This window comes from Oncorhynchus clarkii, chromosome 8 (genome assembly GCF_045791955.1).
Source record: "Oncorhynchus clarkii lewisi isolate Uvic-CL-2024 chromosome 8, UVic_Ocla_1.0, whole genome shotgun sequence".
Lineage (NCBI taxonomy): Eukaryota > Metazoa > Chordata > Actinopteri > Salmoniformes > Salmonidae > Oncorhynchus > Oncorhynchus clarkii.
Window position 1 is genome coordinate 40064111 of NC_092154.1, and position 27918 is coordinate 40092028.

Here is a 27918-nt window from a genome sequence, read left to right on the forward strand (position 1 = left end):
TCATCCCCTTGGCGTTTTTCCTATTTTGTTGCATTACAACCTGTAATTTAAATAGATTTTATTTGGATTTCATGTAATGGACATAAACAAAATAGTCCAAATTGTTGAAGTGAAATGACAAATATAACTTGTTTCAAAAAATAAATAAAAACCTGAAAGTGGTGCGGGCATATATATTCAGCCCCTTTGCTATGACGCCCCTAAATAAGATCTGGTGCAACCAATTGCCTTCAGAAGTCATATTATTACTTGAATAAAGTCCACATGTGTACCATCTAAGTGTCACATGATCTCAGTATATATACACCTGTTCTGAAAGGCCCCAGAGTCTGCAACACCACTAAGCAAGGGGCACCACCAAGCAAGCGGCACCATGAAGACCAATGAGCTCTCCAAACAGGTCAGGGACAAAGTTGTAGAGAAGTACAGATCAGTTTTGGGTTATAAAAAATATCAGAAACTTTGAACATCCAACAGAGCACCATTTCCAAAAATGGAAAGAATATGGCACCACAACAAACCTGCCAAGATGGGGCCGCCCACCAAAACTCACGGACCAGGCAAGGAGGGCATTAAATCAGAGGCAACAAAGAGACCAAAGATAACCCTGAAGGAGCTGCAAAGCTCCACAGCAGAGATTGGAGTATCTGTCCAAAGGACCACTTTAGGCCGTACACTCCACAGAGCTGCGAAAGGTGGATCTACAAAGGATTGACTTTGGGGGTGAATAGTTATGCACGCTCAAGTTTCTGTTTTTTTTGTCTTATTTCTTGTATGTTTCAAATTTTTTTGCGTCTTCAAAGTTATAGGCATGCTTTGTAAATCAAATTATACAAACCCCCAAAAAATCTATTTTAATTCCAGGTTGTAAGGCAATAAAATGGGAAAAATGCCAAGGGAGGGTGAATACTTTCGCAAGCCACTCTATGTATTTTTAATAAGAGCTATACAAATACATTTGATTTATTTCCTTTGATTGATAGGTTCAGTGCGTGTATCTGTCCTGCTACTGACCATCTGATCGTTGACCTCTTTTCTCATTGGTCCTTGGTCATAGTGCACGGGGAGAAGCATGAGGACCCGGCAACTCCGGTCAGTGGTGAAGCCCAGAGCAGCGAAGGCCAGAAGTCATCCACTCCCAAGGGCAGTCGCAAGGGCAAAGGTGACAAGGACAAGGACAAACCCCCAGCCAAGCCTGGCTCCAGGATGGAAACGGTAGGTAACACTACAAACTGACAGCTGACCACCGCTGATTATTATACCCTACACTGTTTACATAGACATTAGAAAGCGAAATATGGGCATTACTTGATAATAACCTAGTTGTTCCTTTGTTTATTTAGGATTCAAAGTATTAGTTGTGCATCTACTAAATGGTTGTGTTACCTGTAGCTTTGGATAAAAGCCTTTGACTAACCTAATAAGTGTATTCTATTATCTCAATCCCTGTATTGGGTATGCAGTACCAGTCAAAAGTTTGGACACACCTACTTATTCCAGGGTTTTTCTTTATTTTTACTATTTTCTACATTGTAGAATAATAGTGAAGATACCCAAACTATGAAATAACACATGGGATTACGGAGTTACTAAAAAAGTGTTAAACAAATCAAAATATATTTGAGATTCTTCAAAGTAGCCACCCTTTGGCTTGATGAAAGCTTTGTACACTCTTGGCATTCTCTCAACCAGCATCATGAGGTAGTCACCTGGAATGCATTTCAATTAACAGGTGTGCCTTCTTAAAAGTTCATTTGTGGAATTTCTTTCCGTAATGCATTTGAGCCAATCAGTTGTGTTGTGACAAGGTAGGGTTGGTATACAGAACATAGCCTTATGTGGTAAAAGACCAAGAACAGCTCAAATAAGCAAAGAGAAACGACAGTCCATCATCACTTTAAGACATGAATGTCAGTCAATGCTGAACTTTTCTAGAACTCTGAAAGTTTCTTCAAGTGCAGTCGCAAAAACCATCAAGCACTATTTTTTTAAATTTTTAATTTCACCTTATTTAACCAGGTAGGCTAGTTGAGAACAAGTTCTCATTTATAACTGCGACCTGGGCAGGATAAAGCAAAGCAGTGCGACACAAACAACAACACAGAGTTACACATGGAATAAACAAACATACAGTCAATAACACAATCGAAAAAGTATACATACAGTGTGTGCAAATGAGGTAAGATAAGGGAGGTAAGGCAATAAATAGGCCACAGTGGCGAAATAATAATTACAATGTAGCAATTAAACACTGGAGTGATAGATGTGCAGAAGATGAATGTGCAAGTAGAGATACCGGAGTGAAAAGATCAAAAATAAATTATGAAACTGGCTCTCCTGAGTACCGCCACAGGAAAGGAGGACCCAGAGTTACCTCTACTGCAGAGGATAAGTTCATTAGATTTACCATCCTCAGAAATTGCAGCCCAAATAAAGGCTTCACAGAGTTCAAGTAACAGACACATCTCAACATCAACTGTTTAGAAGAGACTGGGTGAATCAGGCCTTCATGGTCGAATTGCAGCGATGAAACCACTGCTAAAGGACACCAATAAGAGGAAGGGACTTGCTTGGGCCAAGAAACACCGGTAGACCTGTAGAGATCTGTTCGTTGGTCTGATGAGTCCAAATGTTTTATTTTTGGTTCCAACCTGTGTCTTTGTGAGATGCAGAGTAGGTGAACAGATGATCTCTGCATGTGTGGTTCCCACTGTGAAGCATAGAGGAGGAGGCGATGTGATGGTGTGGGGTGCTTTGCTGGTGACACTGTCTGTGATTTATTTAGAATTCAAGCCACACTTAACCAGCATTCCACAGCGATACGCCCTTACCACAGCATTCAACAGCGATACGCTGTTAGTGGGACTATTATTTGTTTTTAACATGACAATGACCCAAAACACACCTCCAGGCTTTGTAAGGGCTATTTGACCAAGAAGGATAGTGATGGAGTGCTGCATCAGATGACCTGGCCTCCACAATCACCCGATCTCAACCCATTGAGATGGTTTGGGATGAGTTGGACCGCATAGTGAAGGAAAAACAGCCAACAAGTGCTCAGCATGTGTGGTAACTCCTTCAAGACTGTTGGAAAAGCATTCCAGGTGAAGCTGGTTGAGAGAATGCCAAAGCTGTCATCGAGGCAAATGGTGGCTACTTTGAAGAATCTCAAATCTATTTTGATTGAACACTTTTTTTGGTTACTACTGTCGTGACGTTGTATTAGTTAATGTGATGTCTATTGTTCATCGAATTATTAAAAGTTTCTAGTTGCGTGATTAACTGAATCAAGCAATTATTAACTCATTAACCTGGGGCACCATGGGAAAACTAGTTTTTATTGAGTTTCTATTTCCCAAATTAACTCAAAGAAAATCGATTTTACAACAGCCGCTAATTATAACCACCTCTTACAATCTCGTTCTGAACGTCATATAGCCCGTAAATCTGCACGGACCCGGGTCTCACCAATGAGTTCGTACCACACCAATCTTAGTTGAATATTTATTTACTAAAAAGCTAAAATGATGATAAAAGATACACATAGACAAAACACATTATAGGCTATTGATTAGAACTTAGTATAACGGGCCAACACACTATGGCGCGTGTTACCCAAAATGGGGATTTCAAAGAGAGAGAGGAAAAATAAAGTACACGAGAGAAATATACATTTGGGTGAATTTGTCAGCTATGCTATTCTAACCCTAGCCTTGCCCCAAACTGACGCTCTTATGGGTGGGGTAGATCTCAGAGGATTCTCTGCGCAGAGCGTTCAGGAGACCGTTCAGGCTGCTCGATGACGCACTACTCCAGCGCACCTCTCTGATCGTCCTCCCGATGTCAGTGTCCTTTTGGCTTAGGAGTCTGTTCCCTCACCCTTGCTCTGGAAGGGGTCTTCTGAGGACAGACAACTCTGTAGCTCAGAGCTCACAGAAACAGTGTAGATGCCACGATTCGATGGGAGATGGAGGCTAGGTGGTTCGACTTGAATTCACCCGCTTAGACAAAGCTACTCATCCGTAGCTTGGGTAGAAAAGGATTTCTTTGTCTTCAAACTTGTGTTGCGTTCTGGGTTCGTTGACATTTTAGACCTTGGCTGCAGCTTGGGTCACGTAGTCTTCCTGTAAATTCTCTACTCACAGGTTTTATACCGTTGGGTCAAAAGTGGGCGTAACCGCCTTTAGGGCAATTCTCTGGGCGTACCAAGTTAATGAGGCAAGGTCTAGATTTTACTCAAACCCAATTTTAGACAACTAACTTCACATTTCATCTTCCCCAAAACATTCCCTTTGATTTGGACATTTTAATGTACAATGTATAAACATCAAACATATACTAGGAAAACTCTTCACGTTACAATGTTTTCGTAATAACGTCATCTATTAACCTTTAATAACAAAACCAAAATGACATACATTTTCATATTCCATCTATCGTCATGACCACCATTGTGGCTGACGGAAACCATTGTTCCAAAGTCCCTTTGTTTCATGTTTAATGTTCTGAGGCTGGTTCTCCATAGTAACAGGACAAAGGAATTTGTCTGTGGCCTGAGATTTACCAAGGGCGTGAGGGGTCATAAAACCCCCACATCTTCAGACCCCTAGATCTCTCCTCCTCTGTTGGGGTTGAGAGATAATCTGTAGGGTTGTGGTCTCCTGTAACCTGACCTGGTCAGGACAGTCATGACAACACCATCCCCACAGTGAAGCAATCACTGTAGAACATAGTAAAAATAAAGAAAAACCCTTGAATGAGTAGGTGTGTCCAAACTTTTGACTGGTACTCTAAATATATACAAATATATATATATATATATATATATATATATATATATATATATATATATATATATATATATATACTTTTTACCTGTTTTTCTTCTCAATTTTCGTGAAATCCAATTGATAGTTAGTCTTGTCCCATTGCTGCAACTCCGGTACGGACTCGGGAGAGCCGAAGGTCGAGAGCCTTGCGTCCTCCGACACACGACCCCGCCAAGCCGCAATTCTTCTTGACACAATGCTCGCTTAACCCGGAAGCCAGCCACACCACTGTGTCAGAGGAAACACCATACAACTGGCGACCGAAGTCAGCGTGCATGCACCTTTCCCGCCACAAGGAGTCGCTAAAGCGCGATTGGATAATGACTTGCCGGCCAAACCGTTCCCTAACCCGGACGACGTAGGGCCAATTGTGCACCGCCTCATGGGTCTCCCGGTTGCAGCCGGCTACAACTCAGCCTGGGAACCCAGGTCTGTAGTGAGGCCACTTGCACTGCGGTGCAGTGCCTCCGACCGCTGCGCCACTCGGGAGGAAACCCTGTATTGTTTTAATAGACCTAACTAAAGCTGTAGCTCTGACCATGCTCTGCTCCCTTTGTAGTTGCTTTTCTCCACTGCCTATTTGTCACAACCACTAAAGACAATGCCATTTGAAAGGCAGATTTCTCGAAAAGCGCTCTCCTTGACTAAATTCCAATTTTGACATAGCCGTTGTTTTTGCTGCACCGTTGATGCAGCACGAGCTGAACGAGGGAGAGCGGATATGATTTGTGAATAGATGAGCTGAGAAATGATCCTCCGTCATGTGCACGGATGAGATAGACAGGTGAGTACATCATGACTTGGAGCTGTGTGTCTTCTCTCTTTATGCAAGACTGGCTGGCTATAGCGCCATAAGAAAGAGATATCTCCCAATATCTGTAACCTCCCTCTGAAGCTTATGAAGGCTATTTGTGAATGTGTGTGTTTGTAGAGCCTGGATCAGTCGAAGCCTTACTGGACGCTGCGTGTGGTGAGTGACCAGTGTGATGCGGAGGTAATCGACGTGAGGAAGGACACAGAGAGACTGGATGAAATCAGAGCTATGAAACAGGCCTGGGAGACCGCTGAGCCTGGCAGGTGTATCAAGGTAGAACAAACTCTATAGTGTATCTCTCCTTTTTTGTTTCTCTCTCTCATGACATGGTGATTGAGTAATAATCAATATTAATAGATATGTAACAGTATTGAGGATGTTGTAATGTGTTTCAGGCCCTCCAGTCCAGACTACAGTTCATTAACAAACTCCTAAGTGGGGCCAATGCAGACACACCCACTGATGGAACAGAGAGTGGAGAGCCAGGTACCACACTCTGCAAACTCTGCAAACTTTTATACAGTATTTTGTAGAACAGTTGATGAAAGCAATGGTCACCTGTTATGAACAGTAGGTTTAGTGATGTATTTTTCTGGTTTTCCTGCAGCTATCCACTCCCAGTCTCCTGATGCTCATATGAGTCCGTCCAATCAGGAGCTGGCTCTCCTCAGCCAACCAGATCCCTCCCAGCACCACTTACCTATGGACTACACCCCCTTCATCAGGTCTCTCACTCTCTCAGTATAATTCTCTCTCTCTCTCTCTCTCTCTCTCTCTATGTTTTTCCAGTTTGGTAAGATGGAAAGGGGTCTCCCTGACCCATAGAGTACAATCCACTGAAGCCATTTAACCAGCTGTCTTGCCCTCTTCTCCCCTTCATCTCCAGTCCCCTCTGTGACCCTAGTTTCCTCTCTCGGTAACTCACGGTAATGTGATGTGTCCCCTCACCACCCCAGACTAGCCCAGTATATCGGTCCCTCTTTGCAGGGTCTGGAGGTGATACACAGGCCTGGCTCATTTCCTACTGTCACTGGACAAGCTGTTTTCATCTGCACCATGGCTCTCTGTCGTGCGCACGATCAGTGTCTAATGCACCCTCACGTTTTATCCTTCCTTCGTCATAGATAGTGCAGCTGCTCTGTGGACATTTTATTGACCCAGAGTCACAGGGGTAGAAGGTGAGAGGGGGATAATTCCAATCTGTAGCTGAGCCCTGGACACTATTACTCAGTGTGTATGTTGAAGACGCTGTTTAATTTTCCTCTGCTTAAGGCAATAGTGGATAGACTGTCTTCTGTCTACTAGCTCTCCTTCCTTCAGAGAGTGTGTGTGTGTGCCTGCCTACTCAGCAGCCCTCCCAGTCTCCATACATCAGCAGGTTTAGCCTCGCTAGCTTTTCTTTCTGGTCCTCTCTGGGGTTGCAACCCCAGCTTCCATTGGAGCTTTAAACAACAGCATGACAAGATCACACGCCTCTATTGAAGTGATAATGCCCTCGAAGCCGTTGTTTGGAGGATATATTGGTACTGCTGAACACAGTGCATTCGGGAAGCTTTTAGACCCCTTGACTTTTTCCACATTTTGTTTTGTTGCAGCTTTATTCTAAAATGGATCAAGTAAATGTTTTCCCTCATCAGTCTACACACAATACCACATAATGACAAAGCGAGAACAGTTTTTAGAATTTTTTGCAAATGTATTCAAAATAAAAAACAAATACCTTATTTACATAAGTATTCAGACCGTTTGCTGTGAGACTTGAAATTGAGCTCAGGTGCATCCTGTTTTCATTGATCATCCTTGAGATGTTTCTACTTGATTGGAGTCCACCTGTGCTAAATTCAATTGATTGGACATGATTTGGAGAGGCACACACCTGTCTATATAAGGTCCCACAGTTGACAGTGCATTTCAGAGCTAAAACCAAGCCATGAGGTCGAGGGAATTGTCCGTAGAGCTCCGAGACAGGATTGTGTCGAGGCACAAATTTGGGGAAGGATACCCAAACATTTTGGCAGAATTGAAGGTCCCTAAGAATACAGTGGCCTCCATCATTCTTAAATGGAAGAAGTTTGAAACCACCAAGACTCTTCCTAGAGCTGGCTGCCCGGCCAAACAGCAATTGGGGGAGAAGGGCCTTGGTCAGGGAGGTGACCAAAAACTCGATGGTTACTCTGTAAGAGTTCCTCTGTGGAAATGGGAGAACCTTCCAGAAGGACAACCATCTCTGCAGCACTCAACCAATCAGGCTTTTATGGTAGAGTGGCCAGACGGAAGTCACTCCTCATTACAAGGCAAATGACAGACCACTTGGAGTTTGCCAAAAGCCACCTAAAGGACTCTCAGACCATGAGAAACAAGATTATCTGGTCTGATGAAACCAAGATTGAACTCTTTGGCCTGAAATCCCCAAATACAGGTGTGTCAAGCTCGTAGCTTCATACCCAAGAAGACTCGAGGCTGTAATCACTGCCTAAGGTGCTTCAACAAAGTACTGAGTAAAGAGTCTGAATACTTATGTAAATGTGATATTTTCAGTTTTTTATTTGTAATACATTTGCAAAAATATCTAAAAACCTGTTTTTGCTTTGTCATTGTGAGGTATTGTGTGTAGATTTATGAGCAAAAAACAATTTGATAAATTTTTAAACATAGCTGTAACGTAACAAAATGTGGAAAAACTCAAGGAGTCTGAATACTTTCCGAATGCACAAGCTTTGAGGGGATTATCACTTTTATACAACTGGTTACCAACATATTTAAATAACGCTTGACACATTTTTATTAAAAACTTTATTTTGATTATTTGATTAATTTCATCCTTCCACGAGATGTAGTCCCAATACAAATCTAGGGTTGCTAACCAAGCCGACTGGTCGACCGTTCTATCGGTTCGGTTGTCAGAGACGCAACCCAGTTGTTCAGTCTTTTTGTTCTGTATCTATGGACGTGATCCAGTAGTTTGTTCTAAATGTTCCATTGCCATACTGACTGACAACGTTCTTATCCTTTGCTTACTAGCTAGTCAACTACGGCTAACTTAGTCACGTCAAAAAGTGCAGCCAGACTAACAGCAATGTAGCTGCATTTGTATTTGTTTAAGCTGTTTTCTAGTGACATTTATTTGGATACATCCATAAAAATTAACTAATGAGGCGCAAATTCGCCTGGCATAGAAAATGTGCTCACTCTGCCTGCCTGTCGGTCTCATCCCGACACGTTCATCACTATGGGACAGCTGGAGATCGAATTTGAATATTGAAACAATGTTGCAAATGTAGGAGAGACAGACCGCAAGGTTTATACATATCTCCCGCTCTCTATCCTCTCCTCTCTCTCCCATTCTCCTCTCTACTCTGCTGGTTCTACATGATAAATGGGATGATATTTGGGTTTATTAATTAAGGAGCTATTTTGGGGTTCCAATAAGCCCGCCACTCCTGTGAGACGTGCCCCTCTCTTCACCCCTCCCCAGCCCACCCCCTTTGTCCCAGTGTGTGTGTGTGTGTGTGTGTGTGTGTGTGTGTGTGTGCTGCCGTCTGCTCCTCTGGTTAATGGCTGTAGACACCCGCCCTGATTCACACACACCTGCAAACACACAATTGCGCACACACACACACACACACACACACTCACTTCTAGACACGGACACACACACTCTTCCAGACACGCAGGCACACTCGGAGGGCGGAGAGGGTGATGTTCATTAACCATCCTAAGTCCATTAGCTCCCATCACCCCCCGCCCCCCCTTGGGAAATAGACAGCCATATTTAGCCTTTTCTAATCTACCTTTAAATACCTCACCCACCTCACCTCTCTTCCCCGGGCCCCAGGAGACATACTACACTCAGTCATACCTGGCCCTGACCAGACGCCTCGACTCTACAGCCCAATCCTACAGTCTATTTCTGACATCTCATCATACACCAGCCTAGTGCATCATCTTTCCTTCCATACAGTATGAGGATAGATGGGCATCTCCGAGGGAGGGAGGGAGGGAGGGACATAGTGTGTGTGTGTGTGTGTGTGTGTGTGTGTGTGTGTGTGTGTGTGTGTGTGTGTGTGTTGGGAAGGGGTGTAGGATCTGGGATAGGAGACAAGGAAAGGTGATATGCAGTTTATGAGATGGAGGGGAGGGGAATGTGTCCTCGGATGATCATTTTGATCATTCTTGTACTCCCTCGCCTCATCCTTGCATTCCCATTTCTACTTGTCCTCCCCACTGTTTCTTTGGCCCTCTTGCTCCCTCTACTTTTGACTATTTTTATAGTATTCAAATTCAAATTGTATCATAGTCTTACTTCAGATAAATGCTTATCATAAGGAATTGTTCTCTGTTTCAACGTCTTTCATATATGTCTGTTTCATATAGACCGCTGTATGTACCAGTCTCAGAATAGGAGTGCTGATCTAGGATCAGGGACCGGATTCACAAAACCTTCTTAAAGAAGATATTTATTCTTAACTGACATGTTTTCCTTAACTATAGACTTAAGAAGAAAGTTGAGCAAAGTTGCTATTCCTCAATAAAGTTATTGGAAATGTTCTTAAGGTTTTTCCTAAGTTTCTTCCTAAGAAAAAAGTTAAGAAGAAATGGGATTCTTGAAAATAATGCTTTAAGATTTCTTCTTTTGAAATGTGCTTAACTTTAGGACAGCTAAACACTTTTGCAACCATGAACGTTTTCTTGCTCTACAGACACAGTTGGTTACCGGATATTTAAATACAGCAAGAATACATATGAACCACGCATTACCTAGCTAGCTAGTAATTAACAATATATTACAATATTCTAGAAGTGTTAAATTGCTAGTGCTAATCTTGTCAATTTGCAAAGAAGAACATGGCTAGCTTAGCTAATGTTAATGTCGTTGGCTATAATGTCTTTACACGTTAGCTAGCTAACATCGCTAACTAACTTACCAGTCGCGCAGTCCCTCTACCACCATCTCTATGATGGGCGACACCTTCTCCTCCAGGTTGTCCACATGAATGGTCTCTCATCTCCCTTCTTCTTAGCAGCCTACTTGATGTCGGACCACTTATTTTTTTACGCCGTCACTGTCCCTTGCCATACCCCCGACGGCAGAGACAGACTCGGCCACTCTCGCCCGTCCTTTCTTTTTGGTTATCAAGTCTCCCCAACAGCAACCTTTTTCCTGGCTGCTATTTCCTCCACCTTCACTTCAATCTCTTTTCTTGGTTGACCATTTTTTGATTTTGATATAGCTAGTCTGATGGCTATATGATGTGTGAAAAATAACGAAATAACTCAATCCGATCATCCCTGTCACATTTAGGCTTATTTATTGGTTTCAAGCACGTTACTAATGTCAATGCCACATAAGACATGTATGAAGTTCCTAAGGAAACTACGAATTCCTAAGAACATTTTGAGGAATTGCATTTACGAACTATCTTATGAACTACCTACTTTGTTCCTTAAACTTCTTAACTTTTTTTCATAAGTAATATTTTGTGAATCCAGCCCCAGGTCCCCTCTGTCCATGTCATCTTTTTCGTGATGATCTAAAAGGCAAAACTGAGGCTCAATCAGCACTCCTCCTCTGAGACGCTTGACACATATGGCCCCAGATATTCTACCTAACTAAGCATGTTGCCCTGTATGCTGTGCTCTACTGTGTAGGAGGCAGCAGGACGTTCCTGTTCTGAAGGACCAGGTGATGGAGGAGGCCCAGCGGAGGGAGCGCTTAGAGCAGATCCAGGGCTTCAGGTTGGTCAGAGACACTGTGCTGGAACACCGCAGGCAGGAGCAGGCTAACAGGAAGGAGCTCAAGAGACGCCAGCTGGAGATGTACGACGGCCTACAGGTCAGCACAGGGTTAACAGGGTTGTACATATAACGCACAGGTACGTGCACACACACATACACACAACACAGAGAACAGAACAACTCTGCACAAACGGTATAAAACTGTGATTCATACTGTTATGACTTTGAGAGGAAAAGGGACAGGACAGGATAGGATATCAGTAGCCTTCCGAGCCACTTGATCACGCGAGCTTACATGAATGGTTCGCCATTTGGGGGAACTCGCGAGATCAGGCAGCTCGTGAGGCTAGGATATCAGTTGACCGTCTCTCGTACCACCTTCTTTGTCCCCTTCCCTCTCTCTCTGTCCAGGTGGCGCTGGGAGTGCAGCGTCAGAAGGTGCTGGCGGCCCGGGAGGTGTTCCGAAACCGGCTACTGGAGGCGGAGCTTCGTCGTCAGGAGGAGGAAGAGGTGGCTCTGGAGGCCGCTAGGCAGGTGGAGCTTGAGAAGAACGCCGTCCAGCAACCCAGCAAGCAGGCCAAAAGTGCCAGCAAGAAGAAGTGATCCCATTGGGTACGCCTTCACTGTCCCCAACCCCTCCTCCTTGATTGTCAGCCAATCTGAGTCAGTCGTTACGATATAGAGCAATATTTATAGAGAGCAATATTCACCTAAAGTGTTTTTACTTCAGTGTTTAGAAAATATTATTTTATTGCAAAAAGTGCTTCATTAAATACTATTCACATGTATTTGTTATTCCAGTCTGATTCTGATAGTGCTGCAATGTTGTCTGTTATTTCTGTCTGCCATTAAAACACTGTGTCAGCTATCTGGAGGACTCAAACCTCAGGTTGCTTACTTGTAACTCCTATACAGTGAAACATCTTGCCCATTGCAAGAAAACATATTGCAGACATCAAAATGACAGAAATAGAAAATGCACAGAACCCAGTTGTCAGTCATTTCCTCAATTATTGATCACTTCCCTCTAAAGAACGCCAGGGACATCTTTAATACCTTGATTTTACCTTTATATTCATCTGCAGTTTTGAAGGTCACAGTGTTGACTGGATCACCAGATCAATGGAAGACACAAGTGTTGGGCTCAACCAAACATCTATGGGCTGGCTGACTGACTGATTGGTTGGTTAAGACTGCCTCGCACCATTCGTATTTGCGGCCTGGTTTGGTTCATTCCCAATAAGCTCACCTTGCTGATCAATGGTAGTGTGGTAGTGTTGATGGCAGGCAAACCAGCTTTGGTCAAAGTAGAAGGAAACAGAGAATATGTTTGAACTACAAGTATTATAGCTCTGATGCCCTGAGTTAGAGACAGTGGTACAGTCAAAGCCTGAATCAACAATCTTGACATCTTTGGTACAGCTTCTCACAGGTAGGACAATGGCCCTGGTCCAATACTTCAGAGATGCACCCTTCCTTGTTCTCTTGAGGTAAGCACAGATCTAGAAGTGACTGAATAGGTGAAAGTAAACTGCTGCCTTATTACGTCCACCAATCAACTCAGATTCATGATGACTTCAGGGAAGTGTAGGTAGGAAGGAAGGCTGCATTTATAAAGTATTCAAACAGTCCTGAGGAGAGGAGAGCCCAGTCAGTGTAGTCCTAGTCAGGTGCTGAGGAATGGGAAATCAAATGAAAAAGAAAGTGGCAATGGTGCCATCTAGTGGTGTTAATGCTTAATAAACCCTCATCGGTGCTCTAGTCTAAAAGCCTTCGAAATGCTATGGGATTCTCAAGGTTGACAATAATGAATAGTTGTTACATTTTGTGCCAGAAGAAACTATTGTGTGAGTGCACATGTTCATGCGTGCAAATGTATGTGTGTGTGTTGCAGGTTGAGTCAGCGGCGCAAGGGTGTACAGAGCTATTCCATTGTTTGGTTGTAGATGGCTCACCACACACATCCTTATGGAGAATTCTGGCATGTTCCTATGGCCTACAACAACACTACATGACAGTGTCGTTATTGTAGGCAAGGTCACCATAGACCTCTACATTGTGTGATAATATGTACGTATGTATCATGTCAGTCAGTGTGTGTTCTACCTAGCTGCAGACCGTAATAAGAGAGTGTACTCACATAGGCCTGTGCTGTCCAGACTGTGTGTGTGTCTGTTCAGCCTGGCAGTCAGGCCTCATCCAGCCAACACAACCCTTATTTCCCCCCCGTAGCCGCATGACGGAGCTAATCCACTAAACCCTGTTCCAGGCACAGAGCGTTCCCTGCTTCCTTCTCCTCTGCTCTCCCTCGCTTTTCATTTCATCATTGTTATTTTCAGTTTTTCTCTTGTTTGTTTCCCTTTCCACTGAGGTGCAGGAAAACCTTCTATGCCTGGCAGCTTGTTCAACTTCTTTCAATGAAAAGCACGATGGCAAACCTGTCCTTTATTATGAAATTCCGTAACAGTGTAATTGCCATCGACGTGTGTATTAATTGTAAAGCCGTCTGTTCTGTAAGTCGGCAGCTGTTGTGTTTATGATATGATATAAATATGTTGTGAGGGAAGGGTAACTATGGAACAACCTTGAGCAGAAGGGAGGTCGAGCCTAGTTGTGTGTGTATATATGTTTGTGTGTGTGTGTGTGTCTGACTAAATGTGTCAGTGTGTAACGAGAGAATCTGTGTGGGGCTTAATTGGAGGCGTAGAGAAAGGGATGATGAAATCAGGTGAAACAGGAGCAACACACAGACAGAGCAGTCCTTGAGTGACGTGTGTGGGCTTTGGAGCCCCTTTCCCTCCCTGCTGAGCACCATGACAAATAGGAATCGTTGAGTCATCCATCTACATACAGAAGGACATGGATCGGCCGGTCAGAAGGTATTCGCTCATACTTGCGAGTCTTTGACACAGACAGGGAGAGAATAACAAGAGGGTGACTCATTCAATCCATACATTCGGACTCCCTACTTCCTGACCCATTCACACATTTACTGAGTCACACACTTACACGTGAAGTACTGAATCTTCCTGCAATTTTATATAGCTCTTTCAACAAGATCTCAAAGCACTTTACATTGTATTTTCTGTATTTGGTTGGTTGACTCATGCGCGCACATAGACTCCTCTGTGAGCTCAGTGAGGTGGGAGAGGGTCATTTGGATAGCTGGTTCCACATTGTGCTGCAGCACTGCCCTCTGGGAATTTAAATCCTCCAGGGGGTACAGTCTTTTGCCACAAGAGAGCGAGAGAGAACTGCTTCTCAGCCCTGTTTGATGAGGAGGGTTAGGCAGGGTGCCAGAGCCTTGCTGTTTTATGGAACGATTGCACCATAGACAGGAGAAGGTAGGCTTCCAGGATTGAGCTCAAGGTTTTACTGCAGTAATCCGACACATCCTAACACACACTCTCACACGCTGTCACGCACACACACATCTTTGTTTTTTTTTCTGTCGTCAAAATGATGAAAGCTGGACAGCACCCCAGACTAGTAGCAAAGAAATGCTGACCTGGATGCAGTTTCACCTCAGTAATCCTTCTCTGCTCTACCTTCCCTGTTACTCCCCCTGAGCCTTACTCCCTCATCTGTCTCCCTGACGCCCAGTCAAGGAGCAGAGTGCAAGACGCACAGGAGCGACAACACAGCAAGATGTCAAATAAATGAGGGTGGAAAACAGAGAGAAAAGAACAAATAGCTGAATGTCAGAAATACAGGAGGAGTGAACACAACAATAAGGTCACAGCTGAGGAAAACACAAAATGGTGCACCAAACAGATAAGCAAACACATCCTCGTCAGAATATTTTAACAATCTAACTGTTAATGCTGTGACAATCCTTTGGTCTCTTTTTGCAGATATGATTCCCATTGGACCTCCCAGCCTGGTCTCATAGACTAGACATAGTAAATGTACATCCGAGACACTCAAATTAGTATGATACGGTTAGACAGAAGGTTATTTAAAGCAAAAATTAAAGTAAGGTTGTTGGTCAGCCACGATGGTTGAGCGTGTAATGTGAACGTCTAGCAACCCCAAGGTTGTGTGTTCAAATCATCATGGACAACTGTAGCATTTTAGCTAATTGGCAACTTTGCAACTACTTACTATTTATTTGCAACTACTTAGCATGTTACCTTCCCCTAACCCTAACCTTAACCCCTAGCCTAGCTAATGTTAGCCACCTTCCTAACATTAGGAATTTATCATACGTTTTGCAAATTCAGAACATATTGTACAAATTGCAATTCGTAATAGATCATAAAAATTGTAATTCATAACATATCATACAAAATGAATGCTGGACCACAACCGCTAGTCTAGCGGTTAAGAACGTTGGGCCAGTAACCAAAAGGTTGCTGGTTCGAATCCCTGAGCCGGCAAGTTGGGAAAATCTGCCGTTCTGCCCTTGAGCAAGACGTCGATTGCACCTCTGATTGAGGGGTTGGGTTAAATGCAGAAGACACATTTCGGTTGAATGTATCCCACAAATTAATACATACCATACGAAGCATAACATATACTAATTGCAGGATGTCCTGGATTTATGTTTTCTATGTTACGTCTACACCGGATGCCAGGTTGGACCTCCGTATCTACTTTAAGTGACTAGTTCTTGTAGAGAACTGGACAGAAGGTCAAACAACCCAGGGGGTCAATGGATGGACAGTGGAGTGGAGACACGCTGTGGTAAATCCCTGTGCTCTGTCCATCGATCGTCCAGCTGCTTCCTGGGGTAGAATAGGAAGAGACAGGAGAGAGAGGAAGACTCTCAGTCACACCAGGGGTGGGATTGGCAGCTGTCTGTCACTCAGGAGATCAAACATGACTTTAGGGACTGAGGGAGTGTTTTTTTTTTTACTATCCTTGTCGGGACCAGAAGTCCTCACATGGATAGTAAAACTAGGAAAATGATTTTTTCCGGTCCCCATGAGGAAAAAAGCTATTTTAGGGTTAGGATTTAGGCTTAAGGTTAGGATAGGGTTTAGGGAATATAGGATTATCGATGTAAGATGGCACAGTACAGGTGCATCAAAGCTGGAACCGAGAGACTGAAAATCAGCTTCAATCTCAAGGCCATCAGACTGTTCTTAGAGGCTGCTCCCTATGTACCTAGACATAGAACACTGGTCACTTTAATAATGTTTACATACTGGTTGAGAGGATGCCAAGAGTGTGCAAAGCTGCCAAAGGGTGGAAACTTTGAAGAATCTCAAATATAAAATATATTTTGATTGGTTAAACACTTTTTTGCTTACTACATGATCCATATGTGTTATTGCGTGTGTGCGTTCACTTCAGGCCTTGACAGATGAACAGACAGACAGATTACACATTTTTCATTAAATAATTTCAGACAGGCAGGCCATTATATCGTAACGTAATTGCTTCTCATTAGCGGTGATTGCGTTTGACCGGCAACAGACATGCCTTATTTTACACTTGAGCTGAGAGGTGTCAAGTTGCCAATAAAGCTGAGTTTCTCCGCCGTGGGACGTAGGAACCATAATGAAAACCGATTACAATTAAGCCCCTGATTTACCACTAGAGGCCCTGGGAGTCACTATAGATAGAGACAGGGCCTTGGTAAGAACACTCTGCATAATATCTTCAGGTATTGTTTCCTAATTCATACATCTCTCATCTCTCTCTGTCTTTGGAAGATTACTTCATATATCTCCACATCTGGAAGATTAGAGTTGTATTATTGACACGTAGGCTTCAGTGTGAGGTATGAAAATTGGTTTATGGATGTAAATCGAACGAAGCGTGGAATACTCTCTCCCCCTAACCTGTTTTCTGAAGATGTAATTACAGTACATGTATGTTTACATTACATGCTGGAATCATGAGGTTGTTTCAGTCTTCTTTATTAGACTCCTTATAAGAGTGTCTTCTAAATGACTTACTTGAATGTAATCCTTTGGCCCCTCTCTTTCTTTGCAATCTCCAACCTTTCTTCCTCAGCCACTTTACAGACTAGAAATCCCAATCACTCGAAGTGTCTATGAAGGACATTGGGTAAAATCATCCAAGCTATCCATGGAGGTCAATTCACTCTGTAGGCACCTGTTCCAATTGCCACAGCCAGGAATATTGTTTATGTCTCGGGGAACACACACACACGGTTCGGTCATGGTCAGAGACTGCTGAACTTACTTGTTGATCAGTGCGTTTGAACCCTGTGGAGGACGGGCCCGTTTCCCAGAGGAGTGGCGGTCGAATGCCGAACTGTCATATATTGATAATCATTATCGACGGCCGGGGACAGCGATAAACAGGGTGCGAAGGACCAGAGAGGCATGCGGTGAGCATCATATTTCTCCACCCACTCCTCTCCTCCTCCTCCAACTCCTTTATCTGCCTGTTGTGTGTGCCTGTTGTTGGTGGTCAATGTCATACTATTTCCTGTCAATTCAATAAAAATCATGGGCAGTGTTCAATCAATTCAATCAATTTCCAGTTAATGCCTTCTATTGCCTTCGATGACAATAGAAAGGAACCCATTTTTGTATACCCCTTCGTCTGTAGCAAAGAAACAATTGCAAGTCAATGAATGACAAAAAGAGAACATCAGTTTACCTGTCTCCAACTTGGTTCTTTAAAACAGCTCTTCATGTATTGTCTTCCGACAGGTGGCATCACTCCTATGCGACGGTCATCCCTCAACAGTGCAGTCGGGATCATTGCGCTTTCTGATGTTTTTTGTTTTTTTACCTCCGAACCCTCCTCCATTTTGGCTCCTTTGACTGCAGTTTCTCAGTGTGAATGTGCTCCCCTGAAAGCCCTGTGTCACCGCGTTAATGACATTACCGGTGCCCTTTAGTTTAATCATAGCGTCTGTCTCCTCCCAGGGAGTTGTCTGTTGATAGGAGTCCTATCGCCTTTGCTGATTGTAGGCACTGATACCAGCTGTACCACCCTGAGTGTAGAGCAGACTAGCCAGCCAGTGTCACGTCACGTCCATTCCCCGAGCCTTGCTGCTCCAATGCACACTTCGGCGCACGCACCCACACACACACACACACAAAGAGACGCTCACACACACACACAAAGAGATGCTCTCACACACACACACAAAGAGACGCTCACACACACACACAAAGAGACGCTCACACACACACACAATCCAATCCAAGCCCCTACCTACACACACAAAACCAAACACCTCTCTCTTTCTCTCTCTCATATACACACACTCCCACGTATGCACTCTCTCTTTACCCGTCTCCGTCTCGCCATCATATCTGGGTTGTTACATATTTCACTGACCTTTTGCAATCGTCCATTTTAATCTGATTGGACCTATCCTTGTTAAACAAGCACTCGCCTTTTTACAAGGTCAGCATCAAAGAATCCTGTGACTCCATATATCTCTCCTCTCTGTTGGAGGTAAATATTGACCTCTGTCTGTCAGTGAAACTTCAAACAGGCACAAGTCATTATTGGGCTGGTTATTTAAGCTGGGTGTCATGAAAAGTGCCATGGTTTTAATGAAGGCTTTATTATGTTTTTAAATATCTATGCCTCCATCCGTTAATCTCCTTTATCACTTATGAAGAGTTATGAGGTTCTGTGCAGTAGAGGGTACACGCATGTATACGCCTTATACACACTTATTTTTCAGTGAGCATTGCGCATACTGACTTCTTAATCCCGATGATGCGTATCAAAGTAGTGTAGCGGAGGTATACGCCTTATCAACGAATAAGGCTGATGGAACAGATCAGAATGTTTCGCTTAAAATGTTGATAATTTAGGTGCAGCAATGTGCACACCGCGGTAGGTCTATGCGTGAATGTTCCAAAATGCAATTTGTGGGATAATGCCTTTCTAAAATGCACACCGCACACCCGATCGGTTTCATGGACATACTTGGAAATGGACATGCATGGTAAAAACCGTTAGGAATGTTGAAGAGGGGAGATCTAAGCATGCAGAAACTATAATGGCTGCTAATATGACTAGGATAATGCCATTGGCTGCTAGACAATGAAATATGGAAAAGCAATAGAACAGGAGAAAGCATATGAGGAAGTCTTTAGAAAAAAATTGCCTACACGTTTCTTTGGTGGGATCGTGGATAAAGGCCTCATTGAGGCAAGGTAAGACATGCCTCATAATATGAAGTAAAACGTCCAGGTTTTGAGCAATTAAGGAACAGGACAAATATAGTGAAGCTAATGACAGGCATAACTGTACTCTGGTAGATGGAATGGCTTTCCTAATAACCGTCTCAATTAAATATTAGGCTACTTTGTAGCTAGTTATGTCTATCTGGCAGAATGATGTCATGATTATTTGCCTCAATCCAGTGGCCATTTGTTTTGCAAACTCCCATCTCATGTGCTACAGAAACACTGCTAACCAAATAGTGCTAGGTGCCTGTGCACTTGAATTAAACGGTAACTACACTGAATTAAATGGTAGCTACACTCAAACATGTGTTCTATTTTTTTCCCAGACCTCAAAAGTGGTCTCCTGATGTGGTTTAAGCATTGTCATGGACTTATAACATCCAATTTGGTTGTGTTTCTATTAAAATTGTTTGACTTTCAGAACAGAAACCTGAATAAAAAGAATATACATCTGAAACGTGTGAATTTCTTACTCAGTTGAGACTCATTTATCTGTTTCAATAGTAGGCCTACTTGCACAGCTTGATCTGACTATGAAAGACCAATATGGGATTTATAATTTGAGATCATTATGTCACTGTTTCTAATATAATTTTTCACACAGGTCGCCTTCGCTGGGTGGGCCTCTTCTCCAGGCATCACTGCACCACTGGTTCTGTGTGACCATAGGGGGTGTCATTTACCCAGATATCTCCCATACTGTGTGACACACACATTTACACACACACGTAATCAGAGCATGAATGACATTGAAACATCCCCCTATTTAACCACACACAGACAATTAAGCGCTCCCTCAAGGACAGCGACTCATTAATCCTTTACACTTGTGGGAATTTGGATATACGGATAGGGCTAAATTGAAATGTTTCGTACAGAAGACAATGTATAATATGAAAAGCATAAGAATTGAAAGGGAACAGTTTGGAGATTATGGGAAAGGTATTAGGCCAAAGTTGAGAGAACAGTTAACCTGACTGACACAAGACAGAATCCAAACATTACACTGCTGATTTTATGTGCATTTTACACTGAATGTCCAAACATTAGGAACACCTTCCTAATATTGAGTCACATCCCCTTCTGCCCCCACAACAGCCTCAATTCATCGGGGAGTCAGAAGCTTTCCACAGGGATGCTGGCCCACGTTGACTCCAACGCTTCCCAAAGTTGTCAAGTTGGCTGCATGTCCTTTGGGTGGTGGACTATTCTTGATACACCCAGGAAACTTCTGAGCGTGAAAAACGCAGCAGCATTGCAGTTCTTGCTTTTCTTGTGCCTGGCACCAACTCCCATACCCTGTTCAAAGGCACTATATTGTCCATTCACCCACTGAATGACACACCACACACAATCCATGTCTCAGTTGTCTCAAGGCTCAAAAATATTTATTTAACCAGTCTCCTCCTCTTCATCTACACTGATTGACATCAATAAGGGATTATAGTTTTCACCTGGTTAGTCTATGTCATGCAAAGAGCAGGTGTTCCTAATGTTTTGTACACTAGGTACTTTTCGCCGCATTTGTTGATAACGACATCTGAAAATACTCTGGATGCATTCAGTAACATCCCACTGGGCACACACTGGTTGAATCGACGTGGAATAAATGTTGAGTTGACATCTGTGCCGTGTGGGATGATAAGAATATTCCCACAAAAAAAATGTAGGGTTGGCGCAACATAAAACTAAAAAAATTGCAAGGGTTTGAGTGAGAGGACTAACTGGTGTCTCCAAGTGGCCGCACACCTCTCCGAAGTGTGCACAGTTCCGAAGTAATTCCGATGCTTTTTTTGAGCTCTCCTCGCAAGCGCACACTTGTCGTTTTGTTTGGAACACAACCCTGCGTCCTCGCCATCACACGATTTATGTTTTAAACAATACCAAAAACGTCCCATTTATAAATCTGGGTCAGGTGAGCATCATTTGAAAGCTTGTTCTGTTGCCAGCTAAGTTATGAAATAGGATTTTACAGTGTTCGGCAATTCAGAGAACGATCGTAATTTTGTGCGCATAGAAAAGTGTCCGGTGAGTGTTCCGCAGTGAATTTTCTTCACAATTGACAAACATAAATAGGCTTATTCTGTTCAGAACAACTGTTAGTGTTCAAATACTGGAGAGTTGAGACCAAATCACGGACGCTGGACAGAGTGGATTTCAGTTGTAACAAAAGACAGTTTTAATGAGTCAGAGATATCTTGTCCCGCAGTTTTACGTGCACGGACCTAGTTCACATGACTCGGCAAGGAGCCAGGTGAAAAAGAGGCCTATACAATGGTTACACACATTTTTATACATAGAATAAAGTAGGTGGAGTCTTGTCGTTTCGGTCTTCTTGACTGGTCGGAGGGTTGGAGGCGGGCCTTGCTCTAGCCAGAGCGGGCCCCATTGGTGCACAGCAAAAGTTCTTTGCTCTTGGGACCGGCCAGTTAGAGGGAGATGAGATGTGTGTTTATATAAGGAAGAGGGGGTCAGTCTTCTGGCTGGGTGTATGTGTTCTTACGACGGAATGTCTTTGTTTATATGAGCTATGTGTATGAATATTTATATAACAAATCCCCCTCTTCACGTCTATTAGACGTGAAAATTATAGCAGAAAGGTGGCGGTTGCAATCGTGGGTATACATAAGGTGGTGCTCCTAACCTTGTCTGATTTGCATGGTGGGTCTGTAGGTGTAGTGCTACGTTTGGGACGGGAGTGATTGGAGGGAGTGATATCAGGAAAGGAGTTAGGGACATGTGTAGGGGTTGGTGTATGTGATGTGGCAGGGTGAAATAGTTGTTCAATTAACCATGTGAAAGTCCTAGGGTTACTCCAAATATCAGTATGAATATCACAAATAAGGGACCAGATATCCCCAGCCTCACCCAGAGAGGGAGAAATTTCCCTCTAACTGGGCGAGGTTCCCTTCTCAGGGGAGGCGGAGTTTGATGCCGCATCACCTGAGGAAGGAGTGTCTTCATTTGGAATCGAATTTAGGCCGCTCAAATCAGCTCTGACTTCAGTCAGTGTTCTAGAAGGAATTGGGGCTGGGGTGCAATGTGTAAGGCGGTGTCAAGGTGTGCCTGATTTACCTTTGACCTGGACTGAGTGTGAAGTAACCTCCTTCACTTCGTACGGTCCAGTCCACCTGGGTTCCAGCCACTTTCTCTTGTGGACTGTAACCCTCACCCCGTCACCAACCTTTACCTTCAGTAGTGTCGTGTCCCCCGGCAGCTCCCCCTCCTGGACCTTGTGAACCTGGGTAGAGAGTGCTGCAGAGAGAACCGTCAGTTTTTTCACATAATTAGACATTACAATTTGTTGTACATCAAGGGCGGGCATATGACCTCCCTCCCTTGGTGGACCATGCATGACTCTACCAGTCATTATCCCATGAGGCACATACTTTAGCTATCTTAGCTTTTGCTTTTGGTTTGACGTTCCACCAGATTTTGGGATTGGGGCCTGTACACAGATCCAAATCTGTGGGTTATGCCAAATCTTTCTTCCACCTGTCTCAGGTGTTTGTTAAATGTGAGCCATTTGTCAAATTTGATTTGTCTTGGGATGCCATACCTGGGTATTAGTTTGGTTTGTAGCCACTTAAAAGACTGACCTAGCATCCTCCCCTTTTGTTAGTATTGCCTCTACCCATTTGGAGAACCTATCTACTATGACTAGGAGATAGAGTTTGCCTTTAGATAAATTTTTGGGGCCCATGTCGGTGTAGTCTATCCTAATATCCTGAAAACATGCATTAGGTATTACGTATGAGCCCATTGGTGTTTGATATGGTTTCTTTGGGTTGTGTCTGTCACAACCATTGCATTCGTCACAAAATAAATAATCGTCATAAAATAAGTCAGTCATATTTTTTATGTGAGGGTGCCACCAGATGTGCGAGGCCTTTTTGGAGGGTCTTTAGTTTGCCTTCGTGTGTGGGGCCATGTGTTTCTCATAAAAGTTCTGGGTCCATCAGTGTGGCCTGCTTCATGGGCATGGGCTGAGTCTGTATAGATATTCAGTCTTTCCTTTTCCTCTGATGAGGACCTGCGTCAATCCGATGATTTCAGCTAATTTGGCCGATGCTGGTTGAGGGATGATGGCTGATTGAAGGGTGACATCACGAGGTGAGCTGTTTTTTCAATAGCTTTTGCTACTGCAGCAACGTATCTGGAGCATGTTGACTGTCCTACCTCAATGTGGTCAAGTTTGAAGAGTAGTACATCAAGACCCTTCTCTCCCCCTCTTGTTTCTGGAATAGGACGGATGAGGTGAATCCTTCCCTTTCAGAAACATCCAAATGGAACTTGTTCTTGTAGTCAGGTGCAGTCAGAGCTGCTGCCGCTGATAGATCCGTTTTCAGGAGTGCTATGGCTGTTGATGCTTCAGCCGTCCAGGCCAGGGGTGCATGGAGGTTCCTTGATCGTAGGATGACCGGTGCTGCCACCCCCTCTGGGCCACACCCAATGGTACAACACCTGATAGGTGGGGTCAGGTGCATCATGTCTTCGTCCCAGTCTGCAGTGTAGAGGCAGTCATCAGTTTCTGTTGCATTGAGTGTGCAATGGATCTCAGCTTGGGGAGTCTTATATGGGTGCAGAGTGTAGATTTGAGCTTTCAGTTGGTTGAACTTAAACTGGATGTGAGGGGTGGCAGGCCCTGTGGGTAGGCATTTTAGCCAGTACACTTCTTGGGCTTCAGACAGTGTGGTCATCGGCAGGAGTGGCATCCTCATCATTCTTACTGGGTGATCAGGTGTTGAAGTGGGAGGGTTGGTTGTAATCTTGCTGCTCCTGCTGCATGTGGCTAGATTCTGGGTGGTTGTATGCTGGCTGTTGCTGATGCATGGGTGTGGGTCCTGGTTGCTGATGTTGCAGAGGTGGGTTTCCCCCACTTCCTCTTGCTCTCCATTGCTGTTGCTGCGGGGAGAGTGGTTTCATGCAATCTCTGGCAAAATGACCGTTAATTCCGCAGTTAAAACACTGGTAGTTTCCCCCTCTGTGTTGTCCAGTGTAGGGACCCCGTCGAGCCCATACTGGGTGTTGTTGTTGCAGGATAAACTGCTGTGGGGGAGGGTATTGGGGTGGTGGGGCTGCCTGCTGTTGGATCATCTGAGAGACAGTCTGTGCCACGATTTGGGAGATGTCTGTTTTGGTTCCCGGCTCCTTCGTTTCTTCCGCCACCATCTGTTTCTTAGGTTTTTCTCCTTGTTGTGCTTCCTTCAATTGGAGTTTCAGGAGTTGTACCTGGAGGGACTGCACCTGGCTCTCAGCACCCCCTCTTTCCTTGTTGTGCTGGGTCACATGGTGGTGCACATGCGTATTGAATTGGGTCAGAGGAAGTGCAATCAACCCTACCGTTCCTCTGAGTTTGGTTTTAACATCTCCAGGACACCCGTTGACCACCATTTCCTTCCACATGCTGAGTGTGGTATCAGTGTGATCGAATGGTTCTTCGTGGACCGATCTCCATGTGGTCTTAGCCCTGTCCAGGTATGCTGCAGGTTGCTCACCTGGGTTGATTGTAAAGGAGGATAAGGTGGCATGGTTTCTTTCTGTAGGGTATGCTCTCCGTAGAACTTCCCATAATCTGGTACGGAAGTGGTCTATGGGCAGTGTTGGGGCCCGCCATCCAAGGTCAGCTGCTGTCATGAGGGCCTCCATGGTTCCGTGGTCGGTGGCTCTTGCTAGAAGTGCTTTCATGTCTCCTAGGCAGAGTTGCAGGCCTGACGTAAGTGTCTGCAGTTGAAGTAGCCACGCTGAAGCTCCTCCATGTAGGCTAGGCATCTGTCCCATCAGTGTTGTTAAATCAGTCATTTTCCAGGGCTGGTACTCCACAGTGTGTGCATCACCTGGTGTCGGTCGCAGGGGGTACTGTCCTGCCATCTCCTGCTCTCGCTCTCTTCTATCAGCAATTCTGGAGGACCGACGGAGTGTTTCGGACCCCATTGATTCGGTAACTTTGGTTACTGTTCCTCTCATTATGCCTTCCACACGGTAGGCTCCCTCTCTGTTGTTATCTTGGTTAGCTATTAGCTCCCTGAGTTCCTTAGCTCGAGCTATTGATGATTTCAGCAGCTCCTGCATCTTAGTCACGTTTGGAGCTCCCATCGGAGCTGGGGTGAGCACCATGTCAATTTCTTCTTCGTTTTCGATGTCCATGTTCTGATGACAGTCCTCCCTATCCGTCTGATAGAAGTGGTTTGAATCTAATCTTGTTTGTAGGTGTCCTCTGGTTTCAGAGGTGAGAGAGTTCACAGAGGAGCATTGCGGCCTCCGTTCCTGGGGGAGGTCTCCTGCTCCTGGAATCCCAGTTTCGAACTGTTCACATACCATATGGCCAGCCGTTATCCCCAGGGTAATTTCCCCTTGGTCTATTCTCAGAACTGGAGCCTGTATTGTGGGAGGTGCCCTGGGTAGGAATGGGTTGTGTGACGGGCTCCGGTGATTTTGTCCCTTTGAGTATGGCTGGGGCTGAACTGCCTCCATTGTCAATTGTGGATATAGTGAGGGAGAAACGGCCACAGGGGGAGCCGTGGGCAAGTTCTCAGGCGGAGCTTTAACATCCCCCGACGCCACAATAGCCACGCCCATCATGTCTGGTGTGTTTTTGGGCAGCACCCTCCTACTCTCCTGTATGGCCCATGTACCTATCTTGAGCTCCCCCTCTGCTCTCTCTCTCTCTCTTGTACCTACTTTTTTGAACCTGTGTATGTTGTTTCTCTCCGCCTCACTCGCTTTTGCATGCTCTACTGCGTCCTCTAATTCTGTCTGCATATCTTGGAGTTTCCCCCCTGTAGGTGGTCCTCCGCTAAAATAACCTGCTTGTGTCCATCTTATCCGTAATCCTTTCCACACTTTCTCCACTTTCCCATACTGTTTTTTACCTCCCGCTCTATCAATCATACTCTGATCTAAATAATCATTGAATTTTAGTTTGGGCGTGGTAGCTGCAGACATTTTATCTAGTTCGTCTGATAATGTGTATAATGCGTTATTTAGGTATATTCAATTCTTACTATGTGGTGTTTATTTCTATCGTTGTATGCTTAGCCTGTCCCTGGTCGAGACAAAGGGGGTTATCAGTATGTGACGCCCGCCACGTGTGTATTTCACCGGTATTTTATTTGAATTTGTTCAGCGATTCGTTTAGGTATTTTCTATAAATGATTCTGCGATTTCCTTTTGGAACAATATATCAGTGAATATATGCGGTTCTATAACAATTTTCAGAGTAATTCTAGCTCTTTAGGAAATATAGATAGAATTTCTAGACAACTAAAAGTTGTTCAGTGAATTATTTAAATACTTTCTGTAAACAATTCAGTAAATTCCTTTATGAACTTATATCAGTAAATTCGAGCGATTCTATAGCAATTGTCAGAATAATTCTATATATTTAGGAAATATGGATAGAATAGAAAAACCCCAAAATCAGTGTGTAGCTTTTAGCGTCTGTAAAACAAAGTCTGTACTAAGCTCGGCGGCTTATTTAAATACTTTCTAGAAACAATTCAGTAAGTTCCTTTATGAACTTATATCAGTAAATTCCAGCGATTCTATAGCAATTGTCAGAATAATTTTAAACTTTAGGCAATATCAACAGGAATGAAAAAAAAAACGAAAATCAGTATTCCAGCCCGGCTGCTGTCAAAGTTGCACGGCCATTCGATACTAAGGTGGCTTTGTCTTTCAGCACGTGTGCCTAATAGCCCAGTTACGTATCCCAACCTACTCCGCGACAAACGTTTCTTTCAATTTAATTTCCCCCATCTCCAAATCATGGAATGTCAACTCTGGTTCATCTTATGTTTATTGTTTGATGTGCAATAGCCACATCATTCCCGATCTCTGTCTAGTGGAAGGCCAAACTTACATATCCTGTATCTACTCGACTACACCTCTTACAAAACCTATTAAATAATACACAGCTTTTTTAATAGGGCATTTTTCATGCAGATTCATTCAATCCAACCACACCTCCACAAGACCTATTCGATGTTATATGTATCAACAGGAGATTTTACTTGCAGATCCGGTTCATCTATCATTCAACTATAACCACACCTCCACAAGACCTTATTCGATAGTACAGAACGTATCAAAATAGGAAATTTTTACTTGCAGATTCGGTTCATCTATCATTAAACTATAACCACACCTCCACAAGACCTTACTTGCAGATTCGGTTCATCTATAACCACACCTCCACAAGACCTTACTTGCAGATTCGGTTCATCTATAACCACACCTCCACAAGACCTTACTTGCAGATTCGGTTCATCTATAACCACACCTCCACAAGACCTAACTTGCAGATTCGGTTCATCTATAATTCATTCATTCGTATGAAATTCTCATTGAATTTCCAACATCCATAATTGTGTCCATTACGTGTTAAAACACAGCCACTATTTAA

General features: G+C 43.8%; 1 protein-coding gene across 1 annotated transcript in view; it reads left to right on the plus strand.

Moving 5' to 3' along the window:
- The window catches only part of LOC139415448 (androglobin), a 106531-nt gene extending 94282 nt beyond the window's left edge, over positions 1-12249 (plus strand). The window contains 6 exon segments of the mRNA XM_071163537.1: positions 1058-1215; positions 5761-5916; positions 6039-6129; positions 6251-6368; positions 11293-11476; positions 11791-12249. Of these exon segments, the coding sequence (XP_071019638.1) occupies positions 1058-1215; positions 5761-5916; positions 6039-6129; positions 6251-6368; positions 11293-11476; positions 11791-11982 (899 nt within the window). The 3' untranslated portion in view covers positions 11983-12249.
- The last annotated feature ends 15669 nt before the right edge of the window (positions 12250-27918 follow it).